We start from the raw sequence: 24,537 nt of genomic DNA, 5'->3' as shown, positions 1-24,537 counted from the left end.
GTATACAATCCAGGCTATACCTTTCAAATGCATACAACCATAAGCACACACACACACACACGCTCGAACACACACACATGCATGCATGCATATCCCTGTCGCTCCTCTGATTTCAGATCTTTTTTTCCTCTCGCCGTTCTGCTGTGATCTAAAGATGAGGCTCTCTCCTGGAGACGAGGACACGGAGACAGAGAAAATATATAGAACCCCAACGCAATTATTCCTGTTCTCGCTCCTTTGTTTTCTCCCTTTTAATGCTCTCCTATATCTGGGATTGTTTAACGGATCCGATTTCCCCCAAGTCATATGTGCTGCCCCATATCTCGCCTTCTTCTCTGCCCCTCTCTCTATCTCTCCCTCCCTCCCTCTGCCTCCCTCCCTCTCTCTCTCTCTCTCTCTCTCTCTCCCTCCCTCCCTCCCTCCCTCTTTCTCTCTCTCACTCACTCACTCTCACTCTCTCTCTCTCTCTCTCTCTCTCTCTCTCTCTCTCTCTCCCTCCCTCTAAAATCTGCTCATTACAGGACTGTTCCACCTCAGCCAATACCCCTCCCCCACATCCACACTCCTTCTCTTGTCTCTTAAAGAGATAGAGACGGAGTGACAGTGGGCAAAAGCAGAATGCATGGTGCTCAGCGCTAGCTGTACCTTTGGGTATACACAGCCCCGCGTTTCCTAATTATCCAGCCTCATTTCAATCTCCCCCCCTTGTTTTTTTTTTACTCCTCCTCCTCCTCCCAGACAAAAATCTGGAAAGTCAGCAGTCTGTTTCTTCATAACCGGTTGGTTCGTAGTCTGTATTGATTCGGTGTCACTCTGAGGCGAACGCTCCTGAGTTAATTGTGGTGGGCTTTTTTTTTCATTGTCTCACTTGCCTCATAAGCAAAGCAACATGCCGTCAATGTCACTGGATCAATGTTTGCTGACATCCAGGCAGACAGACAGGTCCATGTCACAGAGGAGAAGGTCCAGACAGACAGACAGACAGGTCCATGTCACTGTCTGAATCTCCTTTCTTTCCAGTTATCCATTAAATCATGTGTTGCTGTTGTAGCCTATAGGCTATATGGGGGTCTATTCTTTGATCCTCCCGTTTCCCTCTACACCAAATAGCAGTATATATATTATATACTTTCCCTGACACATGAGGCCAGGGATGTTAGCTCTGTGGTTAATGTCCCGTCCCTGTCTGCCCATATATGACGCCACAATATGAGAACGTTGCCACATACTATTACTGACTTAAGTGATATCGTTAGTAGGGATGTCCCGATTATGTTTTTTTGCTCCCGATCCGATTCCAATCACTTGTTATTGAGTATCTGCCGATTCTGACACTTATTCCAAGTTTGTGGTTAAGACGAGCAAAGTGATGGTAGTTATAGCTCTCGGAGGAAAAGTCTATTTGAATCATCTCTACAGCTCAGTGCAGAGGGAGTCATAATAATAGAACAGACTACTGGGGATACAGCTGTTTGTCTTGGACATCTCATGTTTCTTGTTTAGCAGGGAAATAACTGGAACTGCATGTATGTTACGTAGATAAGAGAGAACCTACGGCTATGCCTTTTTTCAAATTAGCTAAGAGAGTGTGCTGTGCTGTGTGTGTGTGTGTGTGTGTGTGTGTGTGTGTGTGTGTGTGTGTGTGTGTGTGTGTGTGCGTGTGTGTGCATGTGTGTGTGTGAAACAAGCTTCAAATTCTTCTTTCTTGCATTGATCTCCTACTGGCTTCCATTGACAATTAATGGTAGACTGTATCTTTGAACCGTCATGTCGCTGGCTTCCATTGACAATGAATGGTAGACTGTGTGTGTGTGTGTGTGTGTGTGTGTGTGTGTATGTGTGCGCGTGTGTGTGACAATGAGCTTGACAATGAATGGTAGACTGTATCTCTGCATCGTCATGTCGCTGGCTTCCATTGACAGTGAATGGTAGACTATCTGTATCGTCATGTCGCTGGCTTCCATTGACAATGAATGGTAGACTATGTCGCTGGCTTCCATTGACAATGAATGGTAGACTGTATCTCTGCATCGTCATGTCGCTGGCTTCCATTGACAATGAATGGTAGACTGTATCTTTGCATCGTCATGTCACTGGCTTCCATTGACAATGAATGGTAGACTGCGGCGTTGCGTCTGCCAGTGAACGCAACATTACTTACTTGTGTATCCCAAAGGTCAAATTAGCCTTTGTGATTTTGGAAGATATCCTCAAATTTCCTCAAGAACAGATATACTTTTATATCACTTATATGCAGCTAATCCATTTGGCTGACCAATAGAAACACCTTTAAACCCTTTTATCAGTATTTGCGTGGTTATTGCACTTTGCAATCTGAGTTCTCAAAATATCTCCCCTGTAAGATTATAAATCAAGTAGCCCAAGCACTAGGGAGTCAAATGGCTTACTGTGCAGTTTTGGCAAAGTGCCAGTAAGGGTGAAAACAATAGGCTGCAGATAAAATAAAGCAGCTACAATCATAATACCCATACATACAATGAATGGTTCTTCGCTCAATCTATTCTAAAATATGTAAATGACACAAATATGATGAAATATGAGAGCTGAGCCAGAAGAAGTCTACTGAGCTTTGCCACACAAAACTTTAGCTTTGTGTCTTTACAAAACGAACTAATAATACTAAGATAGAAGATAGATAAGATAGATGGAAACTATGCTACAGTCAAATTGTCTTGAGCCCCTGCCCTTTTGCATCAAAGTGCCTGCTCGCTTTGCCTAAAAAATGGCTCAGTGCTCTCTGCACAGCCCTGATAGTGGTAACTCCTTGCATTAAAACAGTGTTAAGGCCAGTCCACACCAATGCAACAATATAACAAAATACATACATAAATGGATGCACCTGGGACGTATCCTCAGTGATGTATCCCAAGGTCATCAGGGTTTCGGGTCTCGCAACATCATACCCCTCACTCAGGTGACCCAGCCGGGAGTGTTCAAGTCCCGACTTACGTCCCAGTAGCTACCCTCGATAAGTCCCATTAGGGATAAACCAGGGCCACACAATCCGTTCCTCCTGAACTACTCTGCCGGGACTGGGAGGTAATAATAATAATATATACGATTTATATAGCGCTTTTCTGGGTACCCAAAGTCGCTTTACAGAAAGAAGTTCAGACATATTTATTAGAAAACTATTAAAACTATATTTAAAAAGGTTTAAAAGGTTAAAAACTAGAAATCAAAATCAAAAGAGGGACAAACAAGAAGGGGGTGTGTGTGTGTGTGTGGGGGGGGGGTTATGTAGGGAAAGCCAGTTTGAAAAGGTGGGTTTTGAGTGTGCTTTTGAACATTTCGAGGGTGGGGGCAGCTCTGATGTGAGTTGGGAGTGAGTTCCAGAGAGAAGGGGCAGTCACTGCGAAGGCCCTGTCTCCCCATGTCCGTTTGTTGGATATGTGGGGTTCCAGTAGGTTGGCAGTGCTTGACCTGAGGGAGCGGGAGGGGACATGTCGGTTGATGAGTTCAGAGAGGTAGAGGGGCCTGGTTGTTGAGGGTTTTGTAGGTGATGGTGAGTATTTTGAAGTCAATTCTGGACTTGACTGGGAGCCAGTGGAGTTCACGGAGGATGGGTGTGATGTGGTCCCTGGATCTGGTTCTGGTGAGCAGGCGGGCGGCGGAATTTTGAACATACTGTAGTTTTTTGAGGACCTTGGAGGTGACGCCATACAGGAGGCTATTGCAGTAGTCGAGTCTGGATGTGATAAATGCATGAATGAGTGTTTCAGCGGCAGTGTGGGATAGCATGGGACGAAGGCGGGCAATGTTACGGAGGTGGAAAAAGGCGGTTTTGGTGATCTGGTTGACATGGGGCTGGAAGGAGAGGGTGGGGTCAAGGATGACACCAAGGTTGCGGACTCGGGTGGAGGGGGTGACAGTGGAGCCATCAATGGTGAGGGAGAAGTCATGAGAGGAGTGGGTGAGGGAGTCGGGGCCAATGATGATGATTTCAGATTTATTGCAGTTGAGTTTTAGAAAGTTTGTTTGCATCCATGTTTTGATGTCAGTCAGGCAGGAGGTGAGGGTGGAGTGGGTGGTGGGGTGATGGTTTTGGCGGGGAGATATAGTTGAGTGTCATCGGCATAACAGTGGAAGCGGAGACCATGAGTGCGGAGTAGCTGGCCAAGGGGGAGCATGTAGAGGATGAAGAGAAGGGGACCAAGTACTGAACCTTGGGGGACGCCGTGGGCAGAGATGGGCAGTATTTGAAATACATGTATTTGAAATACGTATTTGAAATACTTTTTTGTATTTTGTAATTTGTATTTCGCTGGGATGGAAGAAATTTGATGTATTTTGTATTTAGATAAATTATTTGACCCAGTATTTGTATTTTGTATCAAAATACATTGTCAATATATTTTGCCCATCAGAGATGGGCAGTATTTGAAATACATGTATTTGAAATACGTATTTGAAATACTTTTTTTGTATTTTGTAATTTGTATTTCGCTGGGATGGAAGATGTATTTTGTATTTTGTATTTAGATACATTTTTTGACCCAGTATTTGTATTTTGTATCAAAATACATTGTTAATGTATTTTGCCCATCTCTGGCCGTGGGTGACAGGTGACGTGAGTGATTGGCAGTTAATGATGGAAATAAAATGCTGTCTGTCAGTGAGATATGATTGGAACCAGGAGAGGGCAGTGTCAGTGATTCCAAGGGTGGATTTGAGGCGTGAGATGAGTATGGAGTGGTGAATGGTGTCGAAGGCGGCACTGAGGTCAAGGAGGATGAGGATGTTGAGTGAACCGGTGTCAGCAGATAGCAGGAGATCGTTGGTGACTCTGAGGAGGGCAGTTTCAGTGCTGTGTTTGGTGCGGAAGCCGGATTTAAATTGTTCATAGAGGTGGTTTGTTTCCAGGTATGCAGTGATTTGGTTTGCGACGACTCGTTCCAGAATTTTTGACAGAAATGGGAGGTTTGAGATGGGCCGGTAGTTATTGGGGGAGTCAGGGTCGAGGCCGGGTTTTTTTAGGATTGGTGTGATGGAGGCAAGTTTTAGGGAAGGGGGAACGAAACCAGAGGAAAGGGAGGAGTTTATTGTTTTAGTGATGAGTGGTGAGAGAGTGGGGAGACAGTCCTTGAGGAGGTAGGTGGGGAGGGGGTCCAGGGAGCAGGTTGAGGATTTCATACCTGCAATGACAGTTGACAGCTCAGATGGTGAGATGTCAGTGAATGAGGAGAAGGAGTGTGTAGTGAGTATGGTAGGCTCAGGTTCAGGTCCGGGGGGGGGGGGGGGGGGGGGGGGTGGCCAGCTGGCTGTGAATATTGTTGATTTTCTCATGAAAGAAGGTTAGGAAGTTATTGCATTTTTCAGTGGTGAAGGAGTGGGTAATGGTGTCCATGGGTTTGAGTAGTTTGTTTATTGTGGAGAAAAGTACTCTGGGGTTGCCACTGCCTGACTGAATGATTCCAGAGTAGTATGAGGTGCGGGTGGAGTTGATGGTGTCCTTGTAGAGCTGCATATGCTGTTTATGCATGTCGGAGTGCAGGACAGTGAGCCCTGTCCTCTTGGATAGCCTGCCGGCCCTTGGACTTGAGGCTGCTGAGTTCATCCGTGAACCAGGGAGCAGTGTGGGTGAATGGTACAGAACGGGTTTGAACGGGTGCAAGCTGGTCAAGGGAGGAGGAGAGTGTGGTGTTGAATATGTTAACCAGTTTGGTGGGGGAGTCAGAAGGAGGAAATGGAGATGGCGTCGGAGAGGGATACGGAGAGAGACGAGGAGTTGATGGATTTTAACTTCAGAAACTTTATGGTGCGTTTTAGCTTCTCGTGGGGGGTGGGGGTGTCAATGTGGAAGTCTATGGCAAAGTGATCTGAGATGGTAGCACCAAAATTGGTGTGTATATGTAATATGTGGCTGATACTGGAGTTGGTGGAGCAGACTAGGTCGAGGGTATGGCCTTTAATATGGGTGGGGAAATCGATGTGTTGAGTGAAATTGAATAGTGTCAGGATGTCCATAAATTCAGAAGCAGCAGTGCAAGTGGATTTTTGCAAGTGGAAATTGAAGTCACCCAGGAGTGTGACAGATGGGAATATGGAACACAGTTGTGTGAGAAATCCTGATAGGTCGGAGAGAAAAGATGGGTTGGGTTTGGGGACTCGATAAATGACTGTGATGACCAGGGGTTTGGGGCCGGATAGTTTAAAAGTAAGGGATTCGAATGATGGTGGGGGCTGGATGGGGATTTTGGTTAATTTTATGTTAAACCGGTGGATGACAGCATTACCACCACCGGCATGCCCGTCCAGGCGGGGATTGTCCATATAGGAATAGCCGGAGGGGGTAGATTTATTTAGTGTAATGTATTCCTGAGGTTTTTGCCAGGTTTCAGTGATGAATATAAAATCCAGTTTTTTGTCAGTGATGTAGTTGTTGATAATGGATTCCTTGAGGTTGAGAGAACGGGAGTTAAACAGTGCGCATTTAGATAGGTACCATTCTGGCACATGGAAGGACTAGGCTCTGTGGGTTGACACCTGTCCGGGCCCCTCCTACGTCTCACCAGGTCCACTCGTGCTCTCACCAGGTCAGGCCCTGTGCGTTGCACCAGACTCCCAGCACCAGGCACTTTATTCAGCAAGGGCAAGGCTCCACCTTGCCCTTGGTGGTGCCGCAGGCTCCGCTTGAGGCTTGAATGGCCCTCCTAAAGGCCTCACCGTGGGTTTGTTGGGCTTCTTCCTCACGGAAGACACAGGCTGGGGCGCTAACCCATACTGCTCCCTTGCATCAATAGTACAGTGTTAAGACCAGTCCACACCAATGCAACAACACCTTGCATCAAAACAGTGTTAAGGCCAGTCCACACCAATGCAACAACACCTTGCATCAATACAGTGTTAAGGCCAGTCCACACCAATGCAACAACACCTTGCATCAAAACATCGTAGGATGCATGAGGCCGTCATAAGGATCCCGAAATATTAGTGCCTGGCTACGACGTCTGTGGACGTCCTAGCGACGTCCTAGCGACGTCCCAGCGACGCGGGGCGAGATGAGAATATTCAGAATTTTTCCTTTTTATTTTTTTGGCATTTCGCTTTTCGCTTTCCGTATGCTAACGCTCAGTGCAATAATTAGCTTGTCATTGACTCCCATGTTAGCGCGGCGTAAAGAATGACTCGTATCTCCTAATCTAATTAAGATGATCGGGGATGTGAGGTCTCTTTGTAAAGTCAACTTTTTTAGGAAAGTGTTTCCGGTTCATGGCTTTCAGAGTAAAAGCGATCAGACAACTCTGGCACCCCGGAGCTTCTATTTTGATGCACTTCCGGCACTAAATGTGTTAAGGCCAGTCCACACCAATGCAACACCACCTTGCATCAATACAGTGTTAAGGCCAGTCCACACCATTAATGCAACACCACCTTGCATCCAAACAGTGTTAAGGCCAGTCCACACCAATGCAACTCCTTGCATCAAAACAGTGTTAAGGCCAGTCCACACCAATGCAACACCTCCTTGCATTAAAACAGTTTTAAGGCCAGTCCACACCAATGCAACAACTCCTTGCATCCAAACAGTGTTAAGGCCAGTCCACACCAATGCAACACCTCCTTGCATTAAAACAGTGTTGAGGCCAGTCCACACCAATGCAACAACACCTTGCATCCAAACAGTGTTGAGGCTTGTCCACACCAATGCAACACCTCCTTGCATTAAAACAGTGTTAAGGCCAGTCCACACCAATGCAACAACACCTTGCATCCAAACAGTGTTAAGGCCAGTCCACACCAATGCAACAACACCTTGCATCAAAACAGTGTTAAGGCCAGTCCACACCAATGCAACTCCTTGCATCCAAACAGTGTTGAGGCCAGTCCACACCAATGCAACTCCTTGCATCCAAACAGTGTTGAGGCCAGTCCACACCAATGCAACTCCTTGCATCCAAACAGTGTTAAGGCCAGTCCACACCAATGCAACAACACCTTGCATCCAAACAGTGTTGAGGCCAGTCCACACCAATGCAACAACACCTTGCATCAAAACAGTGTTAAGGCCAGTCCACACCAATGCAACTCCTCCTTGTATCCAAACAGTGTTGAGGCCAGTCCACACCAATGCAACTCCTTAGCAACTGCCATTGGGGATAATAATGGTTGCAAGTAGTAAGTAGTTATTGCTGGATGTTTAAAGGAGTTGCATTTGTGTGGTCTGCATGGCCTTTAAGCCATTCAATCTGGAAAAGCATCTGTCATTTTTTTCACACACACGCACACGCATGCTCACACACGCACGCACGCACACGCTCACACACGCACGTACACACACTCACGCACGCACGCAGGCAGGCACACACACACGCACGCACACACACACACACACACACACACACACACACACACAGAGGTCACGTGTTATTGTCATGGCAGACATGCAGAAGGTTTTGTAAAAGGCCCTGTTTTGCTGACTCATGTTGGCTCAGCTATGTAGCCTACATTTTGCCTTTTGTAGTGAACTATATACGTATATTTGAGAGGACATCATGTTATGTACCTTTTGTATTCCCTGCACGGTCATGACATTTTTGATTTGCATTGATTTTAGCTATTGAATAAAATAAAATAAAATAAAACATCTTCCAAAACATTACACAAAATATGTAGCGGAAGTGGTTTTTCGCCGAACGGGCAGTGTGTTTCCAGCCTAATGTGTAGCGCAGTCAGACGTGACAAAAACAACAGATCTACAAGCTCACAACGTGCTGCAGCGTGATCCTATATGCCCTGGCCTATAGGACAGGATTAGGTGGTGTTGGAATTTGGAATGGAATTATAGCATTATGTATTCTATGCTTTATTGTTGCTTCACTGCCTGTCTTTTGGACATTGCACCAGTGTTGTTTTTGGCAGCAAATTTTGATTTGTCATAGTCTCTTAAATAGTTTTAATTTAGTTTTCGTCGGTGGAAAAAGGTAGTCGACCAACATTTTCCATCTTAGTTTTAGTCGACGAAATCAACACTGCAGGAGTTAGCTAGACTCATTACTGTGCTGAATGATTGTTATATCGGTCTGGTGATATATATATAATATATATACCGGTATTCTAGTTTGGAAATGTTTTGGAAATTCATTGGTAAAAATGTGTGGGGAAACCGATAGCAAAGGCCTCCTATGCAGATAAGAGCCCTACACCTAAACTCTAACTGTCTAATCCTGACTGCAGCCTTTCATTGTAAGCCTCTTTTTTATTTATAATTATTTTACCATAAACAACCATTTACACTTAGTGTCTATTTCTCAAATTCTAATTGAGTCCCTGGGCCCGTTGTTGTGATCGCCGCTATGGAATACTTTTCAACATTACAATTCATGACAAGCAACTCAGCGGTCGGTGCAGTGGCTGTTCAAAGGTAATTTTTAACATATAGGCAGTCTAGCCTGAAAGACGGCCGTAAATGTGATCAGATTTGAATGAGAGCCTGCAATCGTGCAAATTCCAGCTTTTCACCAGAGGAGAAACCCTTTTCTATTTCATTTTCTAACTAATTTTTTAAATGAGTTAATAGCACAGGTAGACTCTTCACATACTAGAGCATGTCTGAAATAAGTGTCAGAGCTGAAATCGACATGTAAATATGAAATAAATGCTTAAACATGTAGCTAGGTGTAATGTTAGTCCACAGAAGTGAACCTTTCAAGCCTGTTTTCTCAACTCACTGTTTTCAGTTTTTTTTATATACAACCAATATATAAATTTGAAGCTATGATTCCATGCTTTCACACGACATGAAAAAAACAAAAATTCCAATGGCAGTCCCTCAGTCAAATTTGGTCACAAATGGTCCGCACTGCAGTCAACCTGTTAATAGAAATGAACGCACCAGTCAAGTTTACTGTAGACATGATTACAGGTAGGCCTATAGTGGCTGTTATGGCATAATGTCGAGTGTCGACACGTACGTATGTGTGTGTCGCTAGATGTTTAATTTACTGAAAATAACTCTGGAAAAGGTGAGGTCAGCACCCATGATATTACAGTAGCTTTTGTATATGAAAAAGTGTACATTGTCTGATGAGGCTCGAACACCACTGAGAAAGGCAATAAATCAGTTCTCAACTGGAGCCTGGCAGCGTGCGAGCAGTCCTCTTCTTGTCTATAAATTGAGCATTTGCCACTGACCCTGCCAAGTACTTGGATTGGAATGGCTGGGGGAAATATATTGAAGTAAAAACTAAGGATCCATGATTAATCAGTCGTCATATCGGTATCGGCCAATATTGGCCTTAAAATTCAATATGGGTATCAAGCAGATACCTGATAACTGATATTTTATTTTATATTTGAACGATGATTTGAATGCTGCAGATTCAGTGTTTTCTGGAGCAGCTTTAAAAAGGGTCAACCAGTTGGAAAAACTTGAAAAGTATTTTTTTTTTTTACTTTGTTTGTACTCATGTGCCTTTCCTCCTCATGCATCTGCAACCAGAATCACTGTGTAAGGTTAAGGTAAACCCTACAGGAAACATGTTATAGGCAATATATATGTATATAGCAATATAGGCATACGTCAATTTGACCATGCAATTAAACGCTTATCGGCCACAATTTTAATATTGTGCAATGTGCATCAGTAGTAAAAATTAGTAGTATGCAAATATACCAGGTATTCTAACATACTCAAGTACTGATCCTTAGCGCACATTGGATATCGTTGCCATCAGGAGGAAACCGCTTAACTCTTAACAGCAGATATACATAAATAGGAAAGACAATCATTTCAATCCAAGATGTGAGAATAATGTTCCATGGGTTTTATTTGCAAAATGTGTCATTTACTACTACTGTGTATGCACGGTTCTAGTAACACAGGAATAATGAACATGGCATCAAACAAGAGAAAAAACAAAATGAAGAAAAACAAAAGGCTGAGTGCAACATTCCTTTCCACAGAGAGATGTTATTTTTGTTGTTGAACAGAAGGAGAAAGCGATCTTTAGGTGAGGATGTCATGGGCCTGTTGCTCCAGAAACAGATCTTTAGGTGAGGATGTCATGGGCCTGTTGCTCCAGAAACAGATCTTTAGGTGAGGATGTCATGGGCCTGTAGCTCCAGAAACAGATCTTTAGGTGAGGATGTCATGGGACTGTTGCTCCAGAAACAGATCTTTAGGTGAGGATGTCATGGGCCTGTGGCTCCAGAAACAGATCTTTAGGTGAGGATGTCATGGGCCTGTTGCTCCACTAGCATGGCCATGTTCTTCACGTCACCGCACCAGAAGTCCAACCTGTCCTTCATGCCCTTGATCTGAAACGGCATTCCAAAAGGGAGACCCGATTACTCATAATGACAACACACGTATGCAGTCCTGGAAGGGAAGACCGTTTTAATCCATTTAGACCCGAGAACAGATTATACAAAATGTCTTCTAATCTGCCGACCCCGTCTGAAAATATGTTGTTCCAGGGACCCCCACAGAAGCAAATGCATGAGTTGAAAACATTTGCTATGATAGAATATATACTGTATATTTGCACCACATTTCACGATAAAAAAAAGGCAGATCTACAAGCTTGAGTGCCACGCTATGAGCTTGTAGATCTGCTATTTTTCAACAGCTAAAGATTAAAATAACGGTTAAAGTGGTTAAATGCTAAAAGGGACAAAAATGCGTTCCAGTCCTAAATGGGTTGAACAGACAAAATGCTCTCTCTGATGGCCACATGTGACAGCCCAGCACAAACAGATGGCACCCCCACATCCAATCAAAATAGAGAACAGTAGTATCGGTGACCAATAAATTAACTATTTCAATCAATAGTGTATCTGACTGTACTCTACAGGAAAGTTGAGGGGAGATATTGGGGCCACACGCAACAATAGGCCTCCGAGCCAGAATCGAACCGTTGACACAGAAGTTACATAATATGGTCAACACACAATTCCATTATGTAATGGAGCTGCCCTATATCTTCACTTGATGAATATAGAACTGTTGGACTGCAACTATTGATTATTTGATTTGATTATTCTATTATTATTTTTCACGATGAATCAAGTAAAAACTTTTTTTTTTTTTTTTTTTTACATAAATTACTACGTTAACACATTGAGTACGCCGACTGCCTTCAAAATATAGGCTATAGAATACCGGAGGTGTCTGATCGCTTTTACTTTGAAAGCCATGAACCGGAAACACTTTCCTAAAAAAGTTGACTTTACAAAGTGACCTCAACATCCCCGATCATCTTAATATATTGTTTTACGCTCCAAAAAGCGTTCATATTTTGCGGGAGAGACGGATGAGGAGCAGAAAATAAGTGCCAGCATATCGCTCTATTCATCACCACGGAGAGCGCCCTGGATTAGGAGCTACGAGTCATTCTTTCCGTCTCGCTAACGTGGGAGTCAATAATAAGCTAATAGTTGCACTGAGCGTTAGCATACGGCAAGCGAAAAGCGAAATGCCAAAAAAATAAATAGGAAAAATTCTGAATATTAATATCTCGCCCCGCATCGCTGGGATGTCGCTAGGACGTCCTCAGACGTCCTTAGAACTCTACTCTACTCTACTCTGTGACGTTCTCAGGCGTCCTACGTGCTGTAAGTGTTAACACAGACCGTAGGACGTGAACACGTCCTTTCTAATGCAACTGTAAATTCCCTTGGACGTGCACACACGTCTTAAGAGCTTTTTTATTGATATCAAACAAAATAAAAAATCAGATTTCTTTCCTTTTTTTTGGTTGGGCTCTCCTTCTGCACCATACTCCTTGCTGTTTCGGGCATGCGCGCTGCCGTTCAGTTCCTTGTTGACGGCTCAGAAAGAATGCCTCCTAATTTAGAGAACTCTCCATGGTTTTGACCAGAAGGACAATGTTCTGTCTCCATTTCTGACTTCAACATGCCTCTTGTTTGGAATATTAACGCTTCTAGAGAGACTTTAGCGTGACCAGCGTGAGGTAAGATTGGAACATTATGCCTACCGGTTTAAGAATGGAACATTATGCCTCCCGGTTTAAGAATGGAACATTATGCCTACGGTGTTGGAGGGGAACCGAAGGTAAAATCTCCCATATCTGCTGGCACTCTAGTGCTCATATTTTGAAAAAAGTCCCGGCTCTCGATGTGTTAAACAAGTCTGAACCACACGCAAATGTTGTACTTTTTCACACAATGGTGTCACGTGACACGTTTCAAGCTTTTTAGGATCATATTTGAACATCTCCATCTAATGACGTGATACATTGTTTTTGTATATTTTCAAAGAATGTATTAAATCAGTGGTTCTCAACCAGTGGTCCGGGGACCACCAGTGGTCTTTGAGGGGGTTCCAGGTGGTCCCCATGCAGCTATAAATGATGGAGTTGGTAACCAAATGGGCCCTATAGAGCACCGAAGTCCTGACGTCACTGTCAGTAGAGGGCGCCAGTCCACAGGTTTGTGTACTTTTTATTTGCATTGAAATCCCTATAGGGGGATTTTAGATCGCCTCATATAAGAACTGTTTGAAAAATAAACCGATCATCCCGGCCTTTTCACTCATATGGATATGAAGCATCAACTGAAGGTGGAAATGTACAAATATACCCAAAGAGTAACACAATAAGCACTAGAAACGAGTCAAACAACCCAGAGACTACATTTCCGGGTAGGCGGGGTGGCTGCAGCTGCCCGTCGCACAACATAAACTGACATGTTAATTAAGTTATTTTTATTTTATTTTTTGATATTTAATGTTTCGTGGTTAGTACAAGTCGAGTCACTGCCAGCTGAGCTTACGTCAACGAGGAATCTCAGGAACGCAATGTGTTGACAGCTGGGTGTGTATATTAGCAGCGACATTGCTTTCATATGTAGTTTCAAGGCTTTTGCGGCCAAATTAATTCCATTTTCTCCAGAAACTGGCTGTATCAAATATGAATGGACATCATTAACGACTCACAGCCACCCTCCTGACAGAAAGGCTGGGATGATCGGTTTATTTTTCAATCACAGTTCTTATATGAAATGACCTAAAATCCCCCTAAGGGGATTTCAATGTAAATAAAAAAGAATACATGAACCCGTGTACTGGCGCCCTCGGTGGTCTATAGATCTTTAACTCTTGAAAGCATATTTGGTTTCATTTTACGCTCCAAGAGTTACATTATTGTTAAACATCTGCATAACTTTTTTACAAGAAGTCTACACAATTAGAGAATGTAGAAGAATCGTTATTTTTCTCAACGTTTGCCAAAAGCATGGAATTGTGGACAAAATCTTATCCAACGACAACAAAATATTCTTTAGTTTTGGGTCTGAGAGGCTAAATGTCATGTCAAATGGTGGTTCTGTGGCTCCAATGCTGAATAAATAATGGGCCTTGATATGAAAAGGGTTGAAAACCACTGTATTAACCTATTCAGGACAGGAACCCCTTTGTGTTTTAAGCATCATGTTATACTTTAGCCATTGGAAAATAGCAGATCTACAAGCTCATAGCACGATACTGAGTACCGCGCTATGAGCTTGTAGATCTGCTATTTTTGAAAAATCGTGAAATTGTGGCGCAAATCTTTGAATATATATTTTTCAGAGTGAACGTTTTTAACTCAAATCTTTGCTTCTGGGGGGGTCCCTGGAACAACATATTTCAGATGGGGGGGTCGGCAGCCAATTTCATATAATTTCTGGGGTCCTTGACATGAAATAGTTTGAGAACAGACTGATATACAGTAGAAACATAACTGTAGGTTTTTTCAGAAAACTGTCTGATTTAGAAGACAGTTTATAGAATCTGGTCTCAGGTCTAACAGTACGTTTTAACAGCCTGGGAACCAACGGCGAGCGTCGCTTGAATTACATTGGCTATCGCCCAATCGCCCACTATCGCCGGACGACGTCGCCCAAAAGATGAATTATTTTTATCTTTTCGGCCAACGTTCCTCCGCCCACTTTTCGACCATCGCCTGTTCGCCTACTATCGCCTCCATTGCCAGTAGTTGCCGGGTCGCATTGACAAAATAATGCACTTCCGGAAAATTCGCCTGGCTGTCGCCCGCTGTTAAAACATACTGTAAGTGGGTTAAATGGATTAGTTCAATGTGTTGAGTGTTTACCTGCTGAAGGTCCAGCACTCTGGGCTGTACCCAGGTCAATGTGTTGACTAGTGTTTACCTGCTGAAGGTCCAGCACTCTGGGCTGTACCCAGGTCAATGTGTTGACTAGTGTTTACCTGCTGAAGGTCCAGCACTCTGGGCTGTACCCAGGTCATCTGCACCTTCTGGTCCACCTCGTCGATGTTGCCTTTGATCAGGCCCACGGACAGAGCCTTCATCACCAGGAGCTCCACCTGCACCACATACACAACCAAACATTTAACACGTTGAATGCCTACAATGCACGGCTGTCTTTCAGGCTAGACTGCCTATGTTTAAACCGACCGCCGAGTTGCTTGTCATGAAAATCCACTTTAAAAACGGTGTAATCAAAACGGTCGTCATCAAAAAACGAGTCTCATATCCCATTCTGTCCGGCGGTTTACCCGTATGACTTAAAACTGATTAAAAACATGGATTAAACAATGAAAACACAAGTCTGGCAACTCGCGAATCGCAGGGAAAGTGCTCTACAAGACTTCGTGAATAGAAGTCAAAGTGTTAATCAGGCCCACAGACAGAGCCTTCATCACCAGAAGCTCCACCTGCACCACATATCAGTGTTGTTTTTGGCAGCACATTTCTATTTTATTAGTCATAGTCTTTGGAATAAAACTTCATTTAGTTTTAGTTATATTTTAGTCACCTGTAATGTTTGTGTTTTAGTCGACTAAATGTCATAAGATTTTAGTCGACTAAATCTACAGTTCATTTAGTCGACTAAAATGTATTTTGGCGTGCCTTGATGTTGTCCTAATTTTACACTTGTCGAAAATAGCCTATCTGCTATTTTCAGCATGCAATCAAGTGTAAAATGACTTATACTGGATCTCTTGTCCACTAGTCCCTTCCTAACATTTTAGTCTAGTTTTTATCTGTTGACGAAATTGTCAATACATTTAGTCCTAGTTTTAGTCATCATAGCTTAGTCTTCATTTAGTTTCCGTTTAGTTTGTCAGTGAAAAAAGGTAGTCAAACAGTTTCCGTCTTAGTTGTAGTCGACAACAACAACACTGCCACATATACAACCAAACAAAACACCAGTTAGGGCTGGATAATCTATCGAAAACCCATATTTAGAACAACCAACCAATTTATAACCGATTTAAGGAGAAGCAAAGGCTTGTATTATAATTGACTAAATCAATTCGTCTGATCAACAACTTAATAACTGTGATATACTCAATTCAACCCAACAGCCATTCTGTATCGGTCTAATCACACCAAAGACAATGAGACTCGGAGAGGATAACATTTTTCTCTATACTTGATCAAAGTGAATCATGCCGAGCATGGCCAAAGGATTTATTGGCGGATCGATTAGACACACACCTCATTGTCGGGGAGTTTGGCACTCTGGGCGATCTCATGGAAAGTCAGCTGTCTGTGGTTGGCAGGACGGGTAAAAGTCATCTGGAGAGACACATTTTACAATGATTGAACATTTTGGAACCGAAAAGACATTTGGATATTGCCAACTCTCAAGTCTGTTAACGAGGAAGATGATTTTGTTCTTCTTTTTGATGCAAACTTCAAACAGACAAATGCATTTGAAGTGAACGGACTTGCATGCCAGCCTGTTACTGCTCCAATTTGGATATGATTTGATTGGGCTGCAATTATAAATCAAATTCTTCCAGGAAAGATTGTACAGTAGCTCTAATACGATAAACTATCATTTTAAAAATGTCTGCTTTGGGAGAGAATTCACCCACCTCCATCACACAGAGCAGTTGGATCTTCTGCATTAGCTTTGCCTCGTGTGCTGCTAGGTCAGGCTGAGAAAAAGGAAAGACAGACAAACCAGTTGAGGCTGACCATAGATTACTGGCAAAAGCAACAATGGAATTATTCGTTCAATTACCCACGACTTGGATTATCCAGAGTGTTTCTCCATTCATTATCGACATCTTACATGATCATTGACACTTACTTGCCAAATATCAATGCCTCAAATAAAGACACATATTCAGTGTTGATTTTGGCAACAAATCAGATTTTAGTTTTAGTCATAGTCTTTTGAATAGTTTTAGTCACATTATAGTCACCTGGAATGTTTGTTAGTCTAGTTTTATTCTACTAAATACCATAGGATTTTAATAGACTAAATCTACAGTTGATTTAGACAACAAAAAAGTATTTTGGAGGGCCTTGACACCGTTGTAATGGCTGATTTTACACTTTACAACTTACAAAAATAGATCGGCTAGTGATTGGCAAGTGTAAAATTACTTTTTTTTTAATTAATTTTTATACTGGATCTCTTGTCCACTAGTCCCTTCCTAACATTTTAGTCTAGTTTTTATTTATTGAGTTTTCATGTAGTTTCCATTTAGTCTGTCAGTGAAAAAAGGTAGTCTATGAACATTTTTTGTCATTATTAGTCAACGAAATCAACACTGCACACGCAGACTTGAAGCTCTGGAACTATCTATAATTCTAGATAGATGGATGGATACCTGCTGGCCCCAGGCAGACTTGAAGCTCTGGAACTATCTATAATTCTAGATAGATGGATGATACCTGCTGGCCCCAGGCAGACTGTATAATTCTAGATAGATGGATGATACCTGCTGGCCCCAGGCAGACTATAATTCGAGATAGATGGATGGATACCTGCTGGCCCCAGGCAGACTATAGATAGATAGATGGATACCTGCTGGCCCCAGGCAGACTTATAGATAGATGGTTGGATACCTGCTGGCCCCAGGCAGACTTGAAGGTGTATAATTATAGATAGATGGATGGATACCTGCTGGCCCCAGGCAGACTATAGATAGATAGATGGATACCTGCTGGCCCCAGGCAGACTATAGATAGATAGATGGATACCTGCTGGCCCCAGGCAGACTTATAGATAGATGGATGATACCTGCTGGCCCCAGGCAGACTTATAGATAGATAGATGGATACCTGCTGGCCCCAGGCAGACTTATAGATAGATAGATGGATACCTGCTGGCCCCAGGCAGACTTATAGATAGATGGATGATACCTGCTGGCCCCAGGCAGACATATAGATAGATGGATGGATACCTGCTGGCCCCAGGCAGACTATAGATAGATGGATGGATACCTGCTGGCCCCAGGCAGACTTATAGATAGATGGATGGATACCTGCTGGCCCCAGGCAGACTTATAGATAGATGGATGGATACCTGCTGGCCCCAGGCAGACTTATAGATAGATGGATGGATACCTGCTGGCCCCAGGCAGACTTATAGATAGATAGATGGATACCTGCTGGCCCCAGGCAGACTATAGATAGATGGATGGATACCTGCTGGCCCCAGGCAGACTTATAGATAGATGGATGGATACCTGCTGGCCCCAGGCAGACTTGAAGCTCTGGAACTGCTCCACGTTTCCTTTGTTGAAGGCATAGAGCGTGTCAATGAGCCACTGTTTGTCCGTGTTCCTCAGTGTCTCGAGCACCGGATGCATCAGCTGGAAAAAAAGAAAATAAACACATATTTATAACATAACATCTTTGTTTATTGCAATGTTAAGAGACTGAAGAGCATACACAGACAGAGCAAACAAGTTATTCCTACCAGTTCTCCAAAGTTGTAAACGCCTTCTCCTAAAAGTCCAGCCAGACCCAATGTGAACGCCCTTTCTTGCTTCTCTGTCTCTGTTGGGTGAAGAACAATATTCAATGGACATTCTCTTAGCTATGGCTGCTGTAATGCCTATCGTAGCAGTTAGACAAAAATCTCTCTCACACACACACACACACACACACACACACACACACACACACACACACACACACACACACACACACACACACACACACACACACACACACACACACACACACACACACACACACACACACACACACACACACTTCATAATTTGATGTATAACAGCATCACACACAAAGCAAACAAATCTTTGCTTCTGGGGGGGGTCCCTGAAAGAACACATTTTTAGATGGGGGTCGGCGGCCAATTTCATATAATTTCTGGGGGTCCTTGACATGAAATAGTTTGAAAACCGGGTTTTTATGAAAACAGGGTTTTTCATAAAACTGTCATGATTTAGAAGGCATTTGTAGAATCTGGTCTCAGGTCTAAATGACTAAAACTAAAATCAAAATGTGCTGCCAAAAACAACACTGGTTAGTACCTGGTAAGTCTTTAATTTCGACACAGCCCAGGTAGCGCAGAGCGTCCTTGTAGTAGGAGGCGTGGTTACCGATGATGCGGTAATATTTGCTGGAGAGGTCATAGAAGCGCCCGTGGACCGACGTCACCCCGGGCAAGTTGTTCAAACACTCTTCCACCTCTTCGATGAGTTTCTGTCAGGCAATTATTGAGGAGACATTACATAAGATAGTTAACTTTGGAATGTTGATAAGTAAATGAAGGTATTTCCATTTTCTACAATGCTACATTTCTACAAAGCTATGCACAGCTTTGTATGTGTGTGTGTGTGCGTGCGTGCGTGCGTGCGTGCATGTGCACAGAATGTGTTCAACTGAACTGGCTGAGCACGGAATGAGATGTATGATGATGTATGACGACAAGAGCGTCCTTCACTTCACAGGAGTGTGATTTCTTTATACCTTTACCATTTATTTATTTTTACCTTTGTGGCGGGAAGGTCATTGATCTCCAGTTTAAGAGCGCCAATAGATGTCTTGCAGAGAATGAGGGCCTCATCACTGCTTTTTACCTGCAATCAAAATCAAAATTAAGTTTGGAAAATGTGACAACGGCTGATAAGTGTCAAGTGTTGGCATGGCAACTACTTGCCTTGTCCCTAGTCTTCTCAAGGAAAGTGATGGCATCTTTAGGTTCTGGAAACGAGAGCATTTGCTTAATACATTTAGACCTGAAAATGGATTCTACAATGTCATGAAAAACCTATGTTTCTAATATCACTGGTTCTCAAAAAGGACCAACGATATATGAAATTGGCCACCGATTTTTCAAAAATTGCGCTATGAGCTTGTAGATCTGCTATGTACAACATAACGCTTAAAACACCAAAAGGGGTTTCCGTCGTGCATCCCTATTGTCATAATAGGTGAACATTCTGTGAAAATAACACATCCACAAGGTTACAACAATGTTGTGTTCTATGTGAGATATGCCATTTTTGGCGAAGAGATAAAATGTTCAGAGCCCTGGGTGACCCCAGGAAAACAAAGTGTAGGGTTTATGTGGTTATATCCTCGATTGGGCCGAGCATCTCTACGGACTCAATTGGCCATGTTTAAGGAAGGGAAGCTGGGCAGGGTGATCTTTGTCGCTGCACGTATTCCCACAGGCTCGGGGCAGCACCTGCCAATGGGGAATGTTGGTAGGAGTAGGACAGAGATCTTATATGGATCAGGGGTGGGCAATTATTTTTCCCAAGGGGCCAAATGAGAAACAGAAAATATTGTGGAGGGCTGGGCCCAAAAGGCGGAACTAAATTCTGAGTAATATACATTTTATTTCTATATAAAAAGCTGTAAATGGCATTGTTTTGACAATCTGGTAAGAGTATATGTAATTATTAGGCAATGAAGAGGTTGCCTTTCAAATTTAATTTATTCAATCAAACTTTCCAAAACAAAACAGGTTGTCAATCACACGCAATTCGCGGCAGGAAAGTTGCATGTACGTGAATAAACATGCTTCAAAATACAAAATACATTTGAAGGCCACGTAGCAGCCTGAAACTAGCAGTGGCAACACAGAAAGGTCAAAATTACATTTGGAAACAAAAAGGGATAATTTTCTTTTTGCCTAAATAAATAAAACAAATGGGTGAATAAGGGCAAGGGTTCCTCAACATTCTAAGGCAGTGGTTCTCAAAGTGTGGCAGAGGAACCCTCGGGTTTCCTTGAGGGGTTTCCATGTGTCTGTAACACTCGGTTATGGGGGTCCTTGAAATTAAAAAAAGATTGAGAACCACTACTGTTCCAAGCCGTCTCATTTTGCAGGTAGGTCTTCTTACCTGTCATCTGTCTAGCAACGTAGAGTATGATTTCCATCAAGGATAATGGATTGATTCTGTTGAAAGGTTTATAAAGGCTAGATTACTGACAGAACAACACAATAAATGAATTGAAAACAATTGAAAATGTTCAAAGAAAGCAATAATACTTCAGTCGGATTCGCCTCACCTGTGTTCAAAGTCACACAGGAAGTTTTCATACAGCTGGAAGAAGATTTGAAACAAGTGTCACAATTTTTTGAGTCAGGAGAAATGTACTGAATATCTAAATTCATACAACAATAAGATTAGACTTTTCATGAATAATGGAGAACTTGGAAATGACAAGTTGGAATCCCCACATTGCTTGCAACTAGATTTACCATACAGGAATCTGCCTATATAACATTTTCGGGTTTCTGATCCGGTCTGGACGGAAATAACGTCACCCACGACCGCAACTTCTAGGTTCAAAATTGGTTTAAATTGATACAATCGTTTCGTTTGGTATAGTAATCGCGAATATCAGACGAGTCGCCCCTTTACCAACTCGCCCCAGGTGTACATCCGGCAGAATTGGTATTCCTAAAGAAACCCAAGTAAATGATGCTTAAACGGTTAAACCTAACCTTATTCCTAACCTTAACCTCAGTAAAACTATGCTTGAATCTAACCCTATAGGCCTACCTAAACTTAACCCCAGTAAAACTATGCCTAACCCGAAACTTATTTCTAAGCTTAATCTCAGTAAAACAAAAAGAATACTAGAACCGCGGCACTGAGTGGTCGGTAGGAAAGAATCGAGGGGCGAGATGGTTTAGGGACGACTGTACCTCATACCGAATTCATTGGGTATGTCCATCTTTTATTCTAACTCGTAGTGCGACTAGCAACACTAGACTAATTGAATCGCATTATTTGGGGAACAAATATGCGATGCCAACCCCAATGTTTGTTTCTTGTTTCCTAAACGGAATAACACGGCTCAGTTTAGAATGAATTGCCCGTTTGCAGACCGCTGCCATGTTTCCATCAGAGTTTGGAAGCACTCGTTTTCAGTAAAGCAATGTCCTGCTGCCTCTTGCATGTGCTAATTATAAACAGGACAGTTGAGTGATATCTAACGAGCACTTTCAAACTCCAGCACTTAGAAAATGAATCACCTGCAAGGACACAAAGTAGCTCATAACATGTCTACAGTGGACACTTTGAGGATAGAAAGAGAATAATTCAAGCTTTTCTGCACTGCAACTGCAATGTTGGTGAGTTTGACGTTGTTTAATACAATTAGATAGGACTTTTCTGTTTGGATGAATGGGCTGCTATTGGAAGTTGCACCTTGCCATTAACTTATATGGTAAGATGGCCACGGTCTGCATATGGAGAATACTGGAATATTCAATTTAGTTCCATGTTCTACGGAATGGACTGAAATGCAATAGCATAATATTATACAAAGTGAGACATCAAAGGGATTAAGGTTTATGCTTTGCTATAGGACACAGGCAATTTAATGTCACCACTGCATCATGTTAGCCCCTTTCGGGACCCTACATAAAGCTTTTCTGAAATTTTGATGAGTTTTATGTTGGGTCCCTGGTCAGAACTATATTTTCGTATGGGAATTCCGGAACGCGGAAGTAAAAATGCTCTCTAAGATTGAATCTGCGCCGTGTGACGGTCTTTTTTTGCTTGAGTTATTCTGAATTCGGGAACTTTAAGTACCTATACATCCCGCTGCGAATATCTCCTGTGGCGCGGAAGCCGTTAAGTATTTTTAATCTTTGTTTGACCGATTTGGTCGCTTTATTTCTTCTTGTTTGTTTACCGTTTATTGTACCGCCTCCCGGTGTGCGGTTGGCTTGTGCGGCTACGTCCCTGCCTCTGATCTGCTCTGTCATAGCTATAGCGCCACTAGCTAGCCAGATAGGCGGTACAATGAGGTGTCAATAAACAAGGAAGGAAGAGAAGAATCAAAGCGACCAAATCGGTCAAACAAAGATTAAAAATACTTAACGGCTTCCGCGCCACAGGAGATATTCGCAGCGGCATGTATGGGTACTTATACTAAACATATTCAGAAACGCTCACACGAAGAAATGTCGTCAAAGAGCGCAGACATGTTGTTTATGTTTAAGAATGGCTGCGTACCAGGTGGCATGGTAGTGGTGCAACAGGACCCAATGCACTGGGTCGAACAAATGTCAGAAACTTCAGTAGCATTGGGTTCTGCTTGGAGGGCTAGCATCATGTATGAAGTAACCACAGTATGCAGTGTTTACCTGTATGAGGCCATCTCCTGTTTTGAAAATTGGATCTTTCACAAACTCTGTGATCCTCAATGTCAACTGATGCCACAATCTGTGAATGGAAAGATGATTCATTATCACAACATAAGTTATAAATACACACTGTCAAATAGTCCCAAATACATTATCTTAAAATGGGTTGATTTTGTTGTCGTTGGAGAAGATTTAACTTATCTATTGAGAGTGTAAAAGGTTTATTTTACACTCTCAAGAGTTAAATATCTATAAGGGTCCATTTGGTTACCAACTCTCCCTCATTTAGCTGGGGACCACCTGGAACCCCCTCAAGGACCACTGTTTGAAAACCACTGTCTTAAAACACTGTCCCATAGTTAGACAACATAAATAGTGTATTCATAAAAAGTTATGTACGTTTTTTAATCAATGCTTAACGTATATATATATATATACATACATACACGCAAACCATGACATCAAAGAACACATAACACACACAGAACCAATATTTGCCATATTATGTGTCAGGTGTTTAAACATATTTTCTGGGGAGACATTGTGAATAATATTAACCAGTGGTCCGGGGACCACCAGTGGTCCTTGAGAGGGTTCTAAACTTCCAGGTCGTCCCCAGCTAAGTTATGATGGAGAGCTGGTAACCAAATGGACCCTAATTAGATATTTAACTCTTAAGAGTGTAAAACTAAACCTTTACACTCCAAAGAGTTGTATTATTGCAGTACTTAATTTACAATAAGTCTATGGTACCAGTGCCACATCAATAAACCATGGAATTGTGGACAAAATCTTAGTCAACGATATCATATCTGAGGCTAAATGTCATAAAATGGAGGTCCGCGTGGCTAAAATGTCACATAAATAATGGGCCTCGACATGAAAAAGGTTGAAAACCACTGATATTAACTAATGTAATAATAATAATAATAACAACAATATGAGCTAAAGCGCTACAATGACTCAGATGCTAGCAGTTAGCATGCTGTTACTTACTTCTTGTTGTAGAGTTCCTCCAGGTCGTGCCATTCCGTGGCCGTCTCCGGCGTGGAAGCCTGGCCCTGCTGCTGTTTGAGGAACCCCGACACATCTTTCATTGTCACTTTTTATGTATTTATTTAACAATATACTTTTTAATTTATCCGCTGCTTTTTAGCCACGGAGCTAACAAACTGAATGATGCTACTTCTGGATAATGTGTGGACTGGA

The 24,537-nt window shown here is 42.6% G+C and overlaps 1 protein-coding gene across 1 annotated transcript; it reads right to left on the bottom strand.

Moving 5' to 3' along the window:
- Positions 1 to 10,772: 10,772 nt before the first annotated feature.
- psmd13 (proteasome 26S subunit, non-ATPase 13) lies at positions 10,773 to 24,537 on the bottom strand. Its single transcript, XM_083760030.1, has 13 exons — positions 24,325 to 24,537; positions 23,329 to 23,407; positions 21,237 to 21,271; positions 21,068 to 21,123; positions 19,876 to 19,919; positions 19,709 to 19,795; positions 19,247 to 19,418; positions 18,667 to 18,746; positions 18,434 to 18,559; positions 16,829 to 16,891; positions 16,446 to 16,526; positions 15,191 to 15,307; positions 10,773 to 11,280 (listed from the first exon to the last, which is right to left on the bottom strand). Exons 1-13 carry the CDS (start codon positions 24,423 to 24,425, stop codon positions 11,185 to 11,187), a joined length of 1,137 nt encoding a protein of 378 aa, XP_083616156.1. The 5' UTR covers positions 24,426 to 24,537; the 3' UTR covers positions 10,773 to 11,184.

Source organism: Protomyctophum parallelum (genome assembly GCF_964188405.1).
Source record: "Protomyctophum parallelum genome assembly, chromosome: 2".
NCBI classification, from domain to species: domain Eukaryota; kingdom Metazoa; phylum Chordata; class Actinopteri; order Myctophiformes; family Myctophidae; genus Protomyctophum; species Protomyctophum parallelum.
Note: the sequence above shows the minus strand (reverse complement) of the source record. Positions and strands in the feature narration are given on the sequence as shown.